The 13,722-nt window shown below is 37.6% G+C and overlaps 1 protein-coding gene across 4 annotated transcripts; it reads right to left on the reverse strand.

The window, feature by feature from the left end:
- Positions 1-66: 66 nt before the first annotated feature.
- Positions 67-13,339, reverse strand: supt20 (SPT20 homolog, SAGA complex component). 4 transcript variants are annotated; one of them, XM_056239602.1, is made up of 24 exons: positions 13,210-13,339; positions 12,676-12,753; positions 12,470-12,505; positions 12,216-12,341; positions 11,824-11,950; positions 11,623-11,726; positions 10,917-11,033; positions 10,775-10,828; positions 10,543-10,682; positions 9,438-9,597; positions 8,725-8,781; positions 8,475-8,546; positions 8,205-8,374; positions 8,007-8,039; positions 7,648-7,750; positions 7,219-7,324; positions 6,096-6,233; positions 5,229-5,502; positions 4,729-4,877; positions 4,164-4,219; positions 3,957-4,073; positions 3,734-3,833; positions 3,299-3,387; positions 67-428 (listed from the first exon to the last, which is right to left on the reverse strand). In XM_056239602.1, the coding sequence occupies exons 2-24, from the start codon at positions 12,676-12,678 to the stop codon at positions 282-284; spliced, it is 2,478 nt and encodes an 825-aa protein (XP_056095577.1). In that variant the 5' UTR covers positions 12,679-12,753; positions 13,210-13,339; the 3' UTR covers positions 67-281. The 4 variants fall into 4 exon arrangements, with proteins under 4 accessions (XP_056095577.1, XP_056095576.1, XP_056095579.1 ...); XM_056239601.1 differs by having other exon boundaries at positions 4,164-4,222; XM_056239604.1 differs by lacking the exon at positions 3,299-3,387.
- Positions 13,340-13,722: the final 383 nt, after the last annotated feature.

The following is a 13,722-nucleotide window of genomic DNA, read 5'->3' on the forward strand; positions in this document are numbered from 1 at the left end:
GAATAAAGACAGCATGCCGTAGGGAACCCAACAAGAAGAATTGTCTCATTTCATGTCTTGTATTTCTTTAAAAAATATGGTAATACTCTAAGGTCCCCTGCTCTAAATGTCCTCGATGTAATACGAATAGTCCTCTGGCCTGAGGTCAGGTGGGTAACTCCTGCACCCCTATGTACGTTAAATTTTTTTTAACTTTAGTCCGGTTGAGCCACAGTCAGTCCATAAAATGCTGCGGATCAAGCACAGTGCCGTTTGTTGACGTCCTCACGGTGGGCCGGAGGTCATGATTTGGGGAGGGGCTGTGGCGTGCTGCGTTTCCTTTTACTTCTTGGCTGGTTGACGGAATGTTGCCGTGGCAGCGCCGACTGTGCCGCCCCCACTGCCATACCCATTTGCTGCTGTTGCATTTGGTGCTGCAAGAATTGCAACTGTGCGAAAGGGAAAGTAACGGATAATGAATTTGTGCAGTTAAAAACGTACCAAGAGTCCCCTCTCACAGCAGCTGTGTCTCAGAAGCATTTCCTACATGTAGCCAAGGAGTTCAACGTTATGACGATCATCAAACACACCCTCTAAATAGTACAATTTAAATAACTTAATGTGGAATTTTTTTAAATCAAATATTAAATAATTATTTAATTGTTTTAAAGAGATATACACTCCTGTTTAAATGTTTGTTTGTTTTCTTGAAAGGAATTAATACTTTGATTCAGCAAGCACACATTAAATTGACCAAAAAGTGAGAGTAAAGAAATTTAAAATGTTACCAAAAAAATATATATATTGCAAATAAATGCTATTCATTTGAACTTCATATTCAAATAATCCTGAAAAAAATGTCTCAGTTTCCATAAAAAAATTAAGCAGCATGACTGTTTTGAATATTGATTAAAAAAAAATGTATTGAGCACCAAATCATCATATTAGAATGATCTCTGAAGGATCATGTGACACTGAAGACTGGAGAAAATATGCTGAAAATTCAGCTTCGCCATCACAGGAATAAATTACATTTTAAAATGAGAAAAAAAATTCACAATACTACTGTTCTTACTGTATTTTTATCAAATAAATGTATTTGTGAGAATAAGAGATCAAAACATTTACAAAAATCTCACCTTAAACTTTTAAACAGCAGTGTATATTGTGCTTGCATATGAATTTTCTTTTAAAAAGATGAGTTAATGCCTTTACTATTATTGCAAAATTTGGGATGCAACAATATTAAAAATCTAATCGATAAGCTAATAATTATTTTCAAGTTCTGTAGTGATAACAGACAAATGGCGAAAGACAGATTAATTCTATTAGGTCTAAAATAAAAAAATAAAACACTATCAACTTAAATCATATTAAATGCTACAAGTAAATTTAGGCATCACATCATTATAAGTGTACAGTATTCAAAAAAGTTATATTAATTTTGAGATTTGCTAAAGATGACATTTAACAGTAACTAAATTAGTCATGTTTTTAAAGATGGACAGCAAAGGTAATCTAATGGGAAATGAGCATGCACAAACATTTATCCAATATCGACAGATACTGATAAAAACATCTCTACCGTCATCTGATAACTGATTTGGTTCAAATATCTCGCAAAATACCTTTAGCTAGTAATGTACATTGTATACAATATTACATGCTTAACGTGTTTGTGTCGCCCCTCCTGTTGGCTCAGATAATGGAAGAGTTTCAACTAAAGCAGAACTGCTGAAGGGAAACCACCATTCTGGAAGCAACACGCTGGACAGACATCAAAGTGTTTGCAGAAGCTGAGTGAGGCAGAAAGAGGGAGGGATGGTATATTCAATGGGGAAATAATGGGAACGACAAACTGTGAAGAACAGGAAAGGATCAAGCAGTAGCGATGGAAAAGGAAGGCAGTAAAAGTAAAAGTGCAATGCAGCTGTTGTTTTGTCACACACACACACACACACACACACACACACAGCCATGCTCTTGTTTGGTGTCAGTAAGACAGCAACTTCAACTCGCATCTCAGCTGGGACTAGTGCAAGGGTTTGGCTTGTTACTGGTCAGATGTGTGTGATGGATAACACAAGCACAACACAAATGAGTCATGCTTATCAATGAAACAAATTAAATCTGATGAATCCTTTTTGAAATATATCTCAATTGCTATAAAAACATGCTTCAAGCTGCTGTTAAGAGATATGCCACAAGCTCAACATTATATGCAAAGATGTTGGTAAAGGCTTAGACAAGAGTGGTTACTCAAACACGGCAAGCTTTACACATTGGTCAGAACAGAAGAAGCCCGGAAAGAAACTATTGATGTGATAAACAGTGTTTAGCTGTGTAGTCTTGAGCATTTAATCTAAAGAATGAATGCATAGACATCATATAACAGACTGATCCACAGTCTTGCACCAGACCTTTGAACTCTATGTTTAAAAAAAAAACTCTATGTTTGGGGGTAGTAAATTGTTTTTTAAAGAAATTAACACTTTTATTCAGCAAGGACAAATAAATTGATCAAAAGTGAGGGTAAAGAGTCTAAAGACACATTGTTAAAAATCATAGTGATACTTAATGTTTTTGTGGAAACCTTGCTTTCAACACTGATAATAATAAGAAATGTTTCCTGAGCACCAAATCAGCATATTAGAATGATTTCTGAAAGATCATGCGACACTGAAGACTGGAGTAATGATGCTGAAAATTCATTTTTGCCACCACAGGAATAAATTACATTTTAAATTATATTAGAATAGAAATCAGTTATTTTCAATTGAAAACATATTTCACAATATTACTGTATTTTTGATCAAATAAATGCAGCCTTGGTGAGAAGAGACTTCTTTCAAAAACAATAATTACCGACCCCAAACTTAAAAAAAAAAAAATAATAAAAAAAATTTTTTTTTAATATTTTTTCAACCTTTGATTTTAGGGTGATAATTATACGTTTTATAATTGTGTAATGTAACGTATTTCAGAGTGTAACAATATTCAACAAGGGGAAAAAAGTAGGGCGGCACCTTATTTAATCCATTGAGAACGGATTGGTTCATAAAAAGTAGGTGCGTACAATGTGCGTAAGTGATGTCAGCCAAAAAGAGAAGGTGTTTCAGAGCTGGAACAAGTTATTATAATTTGATGAAGGATTATGAATCACGTTGGAATAATATAAACTGACAAATCATGCACAATAAGACCAGAAAGGTGTTTTAAGAAAGTAAATAGGGTCGGTTTTGAATTCATGTCAAGAGGTCAAAGGTCAGTCTGATATACACATGTCTATGGGTGGATGAGGTCAAAGTTGCTGCATTACTTGGATCTGTGGCTGGTGCTGTTGCTGGAGCCTCGGGGACGGTATGCTGGGCCCGGACCCCTCCAGACCACAACCCAGCTGGGACAGCACTACCACGGACAGAGGGGTGGGGGTGGAGGAGGAGGGGAGAGAGAAAGAATAGGGTGGGGAGGGAGGTAACAGGAAATAAAAGGTAGAATGTAGCAAAAAGGAAAAGTGGCATCCACCATCATGTTAATCAAATGACAAACCAAATAGTCAAAAAAACAGGTCTGATTAACTTCGACTGATCTACGTTGAGATTAGTATGACACACTACAAAAATCTAAATCCATTAGTATGTCTACTCGTTGTGTTAGTGTCTGTTAGAGATGTCTGGACTAGAGATGGACTTGAATAACAGTAAGGGGAGTAGCAGAGAAGTGAAATGCATGTATCCGGTGCATGAGTCTGTACCTGCTGCCTGAGGGGACATGAATCCCCCCACTCCGGTGAGATTGATGACTGCCGTCTGTTGTGCGGTCAGTCCCTGTTCTGTCGTCAGACCCGGGTCAGCCTGATGCAAACAGGACAACTCAATTACTATTCAGATTGTCACACTCTTAGTTAATCCTCCACATCACAAGATTACTAGAATAATGAAAGCAGTGTAAAATGATGGACACTGTGTCTAACTCACGGCCTCCCCCTGCTGCTGGGGGCTGGATGTGGCCGACTGGCTGCTCTGCTGTTGAGGGGAGAACTGAGACAACTGCTGCTGCTGCAGAGAGTTAAAAATCAGTGGTCCCGTAGGGAGCTGAAAGAAAGGGAAACACAAATATAAATGGGAGGGAATGAGAGAATCATCTCCACAAAACCCATTACATTACAGGAAAAGCTCCCTCACCTGAAGAAGGTTGAGCGGTCGCAGTCCCTGGCTGTTGTTCAGGCCAAAAGGCCCACCTGCTGGGACAACATTAACATCTTAATAGGGGTGTAATCATTTTAATATGGGTGTAACAATATATCGTGTCACAATATATCGCAATACAAAAATGCAACAATATGTATCATGGATAGTGACAATATGTATTGTGTATAGTTCACCAAAAATAAAAATTACTGTGCAAGCATATTCATCTAAAATAACTCTGTATTTTCAGCTTCAGAATCATGAATATTTTTATTCTGGTGTCACCATTGTCCTGTGCATTGGGTTACCAGCACCAAGTCCAAGCCTATTCATTTACTCCCACAATTGAACCAAATTTAGCGTTTTAACCTTTAATCATATATCTTGGAGTATCGCAATAATATTGTATCATGAGTTCAGTATCGTGATATTTTTCGATTCGTGACATGAGGGTATCGTTACACTCCTACATTTTAATCTTCACAATAGTGACGGATAACTTGTAAAAGTCACTGATGAACATCTGACCATGCAGGGAGCAAATGACGGAGAAGTTTACCTGCTGGAGCTGCAGGCTGCATGGCAGGCAGAGCTCCAGACATGAGACCACCAGAGGGCAGAAGTCCACTCAGGGGTATACCAGACGCCAGGGTCCCAGGACTACAACCCAGCATCGGGTTAGAACCGCTCATCAGGGTCTGTGGACTGCTGTGTGTAAGAGAGGTTCAGCCGGGTGAATATAATAGTCCTTTACAATTGTTGCTTGTCAGACTGTATGAACATGATCCCTGCAGTAAGCCATGTCCCACAGTAGGATCTCAGTTGTCAACGTCGGACTGTACGACAGTCAAAAATGGACAAACGCACGAAAACTCATCGAGTTTAACATCATCAAACCATGACACGTTCGATTGTAGCCTAAGATTACAGATTTTAGCCTAGGATCAGAGGAATATTTTAGGATTTGTAAAATTTGTCTCAGACGGCCAAATTGTGGATAAAATCATACAGTGTGCACCCGGCTTTAGTCATATAAAATCCTTTTTTCATGTCACTTACCAAACTGGGCCCACCACATTGATGAAGTTCAGCCCTGCAGGGTTGGTCATGACCTGTGAAGATGTGGTGCTGGACGTGGGCAGGGGAATAGTCATGACGGGCAGGGCCATCTGCTGCTGGGTGAAGGGAGTCAGCAGGGTAGGTTGCTGTGGGAGGGTGGGGTCCTGAGGGGTGGGCGTTAATGAGGGCGTGGCACTCTGAACATCGGCAGGGTGTGGCGTAGAACACGGCGTGTTGGTGGGTGTGGGTGTAGCGGGCTTGGGAGTACCTGATCCTATGGATGACAATCAGAGGAAAAAGAAGGTTGAAAAATTAATAAACAAATATATGGCTACAAGCAGTGATAGGACTGCATGTATAAAAAAATTACAGGCTACAAATTTTCACCAGGTGGCTTAAATGGCAAAATTTGGAAAGAATGAATCATTCTAGAGTTGAATGGGGGTAATTTTGTTGTTTTCTGCATATTATTTATTTATTTTTTAAAGCTTAAAAATTACTTTTTACTCAAGAGTTTTTAATGGCAAAATCCGTTTTTGCCAGAATGATTTAGGAAAAGATTCACTGTAACAAAAAGTTTTTATAGAAAAAGTTATATAAAACGAAGATTATTGGAGTAAGTTTTTATTAAATTTCAATACCAATATTTACATCTTAATTTCTTCTTTTTGAAACGTCAACCATTGAGCTTCTATTTTGACGAGGTGGCGGGGCATATATATTTATTTAATATTTTATCACAGCCTGCTGGATTTGACAATCACACTAAGCCATATTGCCAAATCAATTTTATTTGGATATATATCACGCAGCCCTAGTCAGTAACAGCTTTGTGGTTGTGGATGGAGGGATACTCAAGTTACTCACTCTGCATGGGCGAGAGAGTAGCAGGGGACAGCAGGCTAAGCTCCATGGAGTGTTTCCGGGAGAGCGACTGATTCTTCGAGGGTGGAGGAGTCGGGCACTTGAGATGGCCGCTGGAGGCCTGTGTACTGTACAGGTTTCCTAGACAACAGGACGGAGTGTTTGTTTGTACACTTTTTAAAGTGGAGAGACAAAAACATATTGTGACAGACAGAAGGAGGGGAATGAGATCAAGACCTGACCAGGCAATTTTGACTTTCATCAATCTATAGACTGGTTCTTGTGAAAGCTCCAACATGCTGCATAACACGAGAATGAACCTCATTGGTTCTCGCATGTCAAACTATCATGCTTGAGGTTCAATTTACCATAACTGATGTGTGATGAATGTTAAATGTTTTATGAATTTTCATTTTTGGGTGAACTAAGTAACCCTTTAACAACATTCCGATTGTTCAGCCGACGAAATATCTCTGCGAAAAAAAACTTTCAGTGGACAAAAACTCCATAAAACAGCTGTCAAAGTTGTGATTTGTGAAAATCACGTGATCCAGAACCTTTATACAGTGCATGACATTGTAAAGATGTCTATTCCTCACAGCCTCGTTTTTATCCGTGTTCAATTCTGTATGTCGTCATCTAATCTGACTAAGGTCTTTTATAAAGGGGTGCCTGAGATGACATTTTTTGTGGGCCAAAACCCAGAAATGAATTAGCATTTTAGCATAACCGATTTCATCGTTCTCATGTCAAGGTTTTTTTTTTTATGGGCTTTTGGTTGAATGCTTGAAATAAGGTCTGTGGTGAACATGCTCAAGATATTTTCACTTTTTATTCTATGATATAAAGTACATCAGTAATATCCTCTTGTGGTGTTTTAAAAGGTGTTTTACTTGTGTAACAAGTGGCTAAATGGGACTACAGAGGTTGTGGGGGACATTAAACGTCGTCAGCCAAACAGGCAAACTCATCTACTCCCTCGTCCACTTTCACAGCCCCGTTGTGTTTATAATCACGCTCTTGCAAACGATTATAACTCGGACTTTCAGGGAAAATGTTTTTGGACATTTATACACATACATGAACATATAAAATAATCATACATCATACATTAAGTCTGTCTCACCTGAGGAGGCGCAGGCTGAGCCGGCTGGCAGTTTGATAGGAGGAGGTCTGTGTTTGACACCCTTTCCTAAAACCGAAGACTGGACCAGCGCTGAGAAACCATCAGCCTGTATCAACAACAAACAGCCATCAAAATGGTCTGATCTTGGATGATGCATGGATGTCATAAAATTTACGTTGTTTTTTGTTTTTTTTTAGCCACATGCAATTGTTTTGGTACCCATTTTTTATATCTAGCACATAAATCTATAATCAATCACTTTTGGGATTGGTTTAGATAGGCAGAAAAAGAGCATATCTGCCTCATATCTATTTTTCTATAGCATGAACTGCAAAATAAATAGTTACATTAGATGATTACAAACCTGATCCAAATCAGATTATAACCAGTCGAAACAGTAAGATATATACATTATACAAAGTGTCTCACCTCGTTCTCCCTGGTAGGGGAGAGCTGGCTTTGCGAGTTGTGCAACATCTTCACCTGACACTTCACGTCCCGTTCATACACCTCTTTATACTGCGTCAGAAACCTGCAGCACAGGAATGTTCACATTGTTTTGATAACATATCAATTATATTTTATATGTGTATTTTATATTTGAATGTACTTCTTTATGAATGCTTTTCTTTTATATTGTTGTATTTTTCTTTTCTTTTTTCTTATTTTTGTGAAGTGCTTTGAGATGTAACTTTTAAAGGCGCTATAGAAAATAAAGTTTATTATTATTATTATTAAGACCAGAAACCCAACAACACCAAACGACAAAATGAAGCTCCCATACTTACCGATCACCGTCTGTCTTTGAACCTATGAGAAATCTACAAATCACAGAAAAAAGAAAAAGAAAAAAAGATCAGGTACGTGAGCAGGCAAACCTACTCTCATCGGAGAGTAAAAGTAATTTTCCTGGACACTTCCCCATCTCCCATTGGTCGCATATAAATGTAATGTATAATATAAGAAAATTTATAAATTTTTCTTACGGTGGGTGAATGAGGTGTAGGTCTGTGACTTCCTCCTCTGATTTGGACTCTTTGGCGCTGTAGATTTTCCCGTACACCAGCGGGTCGCCCATAGACTGGAAGATAGTGACTTTTGTTCTTTGAGACTGGCCTCCCATCTCACACTCGAAAATGTAGTCGTCCCTCACGTCCTGTTCAGAGACAAAGACAACATGTCACAAAGATAAAACAACATTTTACAGGGTTCATGTACAGTCTAGTTCCTATGTAATTTTCACACAATTTTGTTACCTGTGCAGGCCAAACAGTGGGCAGATTGTCTTCTATTTTGACTGAGTTTTCTGCCACTGCATATTTCTCTACCTGAAGGCAGAGAGAAAAACTCATGTTCACAGACTTGGCTACAGGACAAAACCTCCAAACATCCCACAACAGAACACTGAAGGCCACAAGACAGTAAAATTTATAGATTTCAAGTCATTTTTCTGAAGTGAGAGTGATACTGTATGTTCATTTAACTGCATTACAGTCAGCAACTCACGTCAATTTCTGCTGGGACGGTCAGCTGACAACTGTTCTGTTTCCACATGTCCACACACTACAAGAGAAACAAGAGTGATTTAAACACCTAAAACACCCACTCTAGTGATAAAGACCAAACCAAAACTCGGAATGAATATTAAGTATTTATTTAAACAGGACATTTGATTAATAATAAATACACTACCGTTCAAAAGAGTTAACGCTTTTGAAAGATGTCTCTTAATTCTCACCAAGGCTGCATTAATTTGATCAAAAATACAGTAACTGTGAAACATTATTACAATTTAAAATAGCTGTTGATTCATTTAAAAGAATTTTAAAATGTAATTTATTCATGTAATGGCAAAGCTGAATTTTCAGCATCATTAATCCAGTCTTCAGTGTCACATGATCATTCAGAAATTATTCTAATATGCTGATTTGGTGCTCAAGAAACATTTCTTGTTATTATTATGCTTAATATTTCTGTGAAAAAAACGTCAGGATTTTTTTAACGAAAGGAACATTTATTTGAAATAGAAATATTTTGTTTATAAACGTATTTACTGTCACTTTTGATCAATTTAATGAATCCTTGCTGAATAAAAGTAATTTTAAACAATTGTAACTGACCCGAAACTTTTGAACAGTAGTGTACATATTTTACCAGGTTTAAATTAATTTCCCCAAAATCAGCACAGAAATGAAAACATGTCTGCGTCTTTGACTCACATTCCCAGCTTTGGAGATCTTCAGGTCTATGGAGGGAGCAGGTTTCCTCTCTTTCCTCCTCTGCAGGTAGTCCAGGAGTCGGAGCTGTGGCAGTGCGGGGCAGTGGCTCATCATCTCCTGCTGTCTGTTCAGAGCTGCTCGTGAATGCCTCCTAAAACACCTGCGGAGGGGAGAAACATGACTTCCATTAGCATGGAATGATGCATAACTGACATATGATGGATTTGATATTTTGCTTTTAAGTTTTCAGGATCTCTTACAACATTCTGAAGCCTTTAACTTTGGTAAAACTACATGAAATGACCCTCTTATTTAGCTCTTGTCAGTACAGAGGGGCGGATTCTCGTGAGGTTCTTGCACTCAACTCAAGCAGCTAAAAGAACTGCAACTTTACCGTTTTTGTTGGCTCCACAGAGCGAGGACAAAAGCACATGTTGGTGAAAAAAACCCCACTCACATTCCTTTAAGTCTCAACAATACAATGAGAGATCATAACAGCAGTGGGTTTTCAGTTCACAGGTGGTGACTAACCACAAACACACAATAAAAAATCTACTCTGTGCAAATCTACATAAGCTCTGTGGGTATGTGCAATTCCTTGAATGCAAAATGCAGTTCATGCTGTACACTGAACAGCAGATGAAAGGAACATGCAAATATACACTACCATTCAAAAGTCTTGGAAAAATGTTTTTTTTTGTTTAAGAAATTGATACTTTTATTAAGGACGCATTAAATTAAATCAAAAGTGACAGTAAAATCACTTATAATGTTACAAAAGATTTCTATTTCAAATGCTGTTCTTTTGAACTTTATATTCATTAAAGAATCCTAAAAAAAAATTTTGTGGTTTCGACAAATATTTTAAACCAGTTTTCAACACTGATAATAAGAAATGTTTCTTGAGCACCAAATCAGCATATTGGAATGATATCTAAAGGATCATGTGACACTGAAGACTGAAGTAATGATGCTAAAAATTCAGCTTTGCCATTAAAGGAATAAAATATACTCAAATATGAATGCACCCCTGGTGAGAACAGGAGACTTTTGAACAGTACTGTATACAAAAAGCAGAATGCATTTGAATGAAAAGCTGCGTCACCGTTTCATGGATCGTGTGTTCATCTTCTGTTTGTTGTAGAGCAGACGGTTGGTAGTGCAGCTGACAGAGATGGAAGGGTCCAGACACAGAGGCTCTGCTGTTGCCAGAATCAACTGACTCTCCAGCTGAAGTTTATCATCCTATAAACACATTCAAAACACATGAGAATTGATGCCTCCTCCATACTGAGCTGTGAATCTGTCACTTTTAATGCTCTATGCAGTCGCATCACCTGCGTCCACTTGTGGTGATCACTTGTCATAGCATGAACGTCACAGATCAGGGTCTGGAGAAGAGAAGAGACACAGCTTAATAAAAATACTCAGCTCAAGTTTCTCAGAGACTGCTGGTCATGGATCAGGACTGTTACTGACCTGCATAGTGGGTCTCAGCAGGATGTGCCGGCTCTGGTAGGTCGGCATCTTTGCATTTCCAGACTGTCTGTAGTCCCTGACCTCAGCGATGACACAGCCACAGTGAAATATGTTCACCTGACAGAACAAAAGCAGAAAAACAAAACTAAGCCACTGGTTTATGCATCAGTAACACTGCATGTAATAAAAAAACTAATGGAGGTTAATGAAAATAAAATTACACATTGAATCAATTCTGCACCAGTGTTATTTTAGCATTATTTATATACTATAATAGTATTGTTTTTTTTCCATTTTTTTATATTTTGAGATTTGTTATGTGCTTTTTGTCATATTTTATTTGTTTTTGGACTTTCTTAATATTTCTATTAAGCTTTAAATTATTTTAATGTAATTATAGTTCTTCAACTGAAACATTTTAATTTAGTTTACGTTTTTTAAGTGTACACAATATTTATGTTTTACATTATTTCAGCTTTATTCTAATTAAGAAAAACTATTTAATAATAGTTTTAGTTAACAATAACAACACTGTTCTGAACTTTATGGGGTCGGTAATGGTAATGGTAAATTAAATATAAATATTTTTAAATAATAATAAATAAAAAAAAATGTCAGGGCAGATTTTTCAAGTGCATAAAATGAAATGGAAAAATACATGAAGAAATTACACATTAAAAAAAAATAGTTCAGTGATGCTACTAACCTGTGATTTTTCTAGAAGGTCTACAAGGATGGGCGGCAGCTCCTCAGCATCCAGGTACTCCAGTAACTCTCCTTCTTCATAGCGAAGTCGGATTGTTTCTGAATCTTATAGGTCGGGATAAAAACATCAGCTCGGGCAAGACTTTAATAACAAGCAGCATGATGAGCTAAGCATAATAAACAAATAAAAAGCAGACAGTACCAGATCCATTTTTTCCTCTAAGCATAAGCGAATATCCTTCATTGGCAGGGTACAGGTTGACCACCAGACATGAGACTGACTCCTGTGAGACCAGTTTCTCAAGTAGATTCACATTTCTCCTCAGTTCCTACAAAAAGAGGGCAGTAAGGACTTTGTTATTTACAACACACACACATATTCAATCCGTAATATCATTCCGCGATTTTCACTATTATATTCCATAACACGACTCGATAAAAATGTATAAAATCACACCATAGTTTTCTCATTAAGTATCTGGTTTTACTAAGCTAAAATGGAAATAAAATTGAAATGCTACTTCATTGAAATGCTAGTCTTGAAGTTACTGTAAAACATAAATGTGTTTGTGTGTTATAGCTGGTGAAGATTACCTTCAACTCTGGTTCTTTTTCACACTCTTCAATGTACAATTCATAAAGTTTCTGATATAAGGATTTCCTTCCACTCGAGGACGATCGTCTCTTTGCTGGTCGCTGACGAGCACTTTCAACAATGTACTAAACAAGACATAATGTCATAGGAGAGTAGAAGAATACATTATTGCCATATGAACAGATATTATGGATACAAAATAAACACCAAATTGTACAGTATAAAACAACACAGAAATAAGTTCAAAGTATACCTCAGCCCGATCCAATGCATATTCTAGGACTTGTTGCTGTGGAAGAAAGATAAATGAAAATGCATAACATTAGAGGCAGGGCAAATCTCTCATATTGTCCAAACAAATCAGTGAAAATGTCAAATATTATCAAATCAATGCCATAATGTTGAATAAAATCCAATCCTGTTATAAATACATAATTAAAACAAATCTGAAGTTCTTACCATCGTGGTTGTTGTGTGACAGGAGGCGATGATGTGTTACACCAACACTGTCACCTCCACAAACACACCATTCAAGCCCTGAGATCAGAGAGAGACAGTTCAGAAACACACTCCACGCGTGCATTTATCTGTCAGCTGACAGTTGCCATTAAGAACTTAACCCCAGACATCCAATGACAAGTGTATGAATGCGAATAAATAAAGTATGAGACATGAACTCAGCTCATTAAGACAGTTATGCATCTGTGTGTATATATGCAATCACAACATCTGGGAAACAAATGTGGTGAAATTCAGCAGGATGATGACAAAGTATGTGTTAAAGGATGCAATGGCAATACATATCATTCATTTATGAAATGCAGAGGAATATTATGCCAGAAGAAGAAGACAAACTTCAGCACTGGAGCTCCAGCAAACGACAGACTGGCTAACCACAGCTAACAGCTCACTTAAAATGCACAAACCCACACAACACGACCACCTGACAGAGCGGGGCATAACGTGACAATGGCGACAAACATTGAAACTGACTTGCCAATCGAGTTGCATCACCACAGGTAGGAAATCCAAAGCAAGAAGCGGAATAAATGTTCCAGTGCCTTCAATGAAAAAAACTCACAGCAGCCATTTTGTTCCAGTGTAACAACAAAATCCAAACTTCCGGTGTGCGCGCGTGTTGAAGGCGGAACCAAAGAGGTGCACCGCGGAACCGCTCAAAAACGTAAAACAAAAAATAATTTCTGTTCACGATATAAAAAATTCACTCTGGTAAACAAACATAGTTCTCTCCGCAAATACGAAAGTTACAGATGTTGTTCCTACATTAAAACGTCGGTAACTTGGTCAAGCCACCCATGTCATCAGAAAATAGAGAAATGGCAAACAAAATGACACAAACATTCTGTGGGGGGATCAGTAATAAATTATGGGTTACAGTAAAAAAAATATGGCAAAATGCAGAGCTAGGTTTTGAATGTCTATCTTATTAACAAATCAGCAAACATTTAAATGATCTAAATAATACATTATTATGAACAACAATTT

The sequence above is a fragment of the Rhinichthys klamathensis genome, unplaced genomic scaffold (genome assembly GCF_029890125.1).
Source record: "Rhinichthys klamathensis goyatoka isolate OS25496 unplaced genomic scaffold, OSU_Roscu_1.1 h1tg000569l_1, whole genome shotgun sequence".
Classification (NCBI taxonomy): domain Eukaryota; kingdom Metazoa; phylum Chordata; class Actinopteri; order Cypriniformes; family Leuciscidae; genus Rhinichthys; species Rhinichthys klamathensis.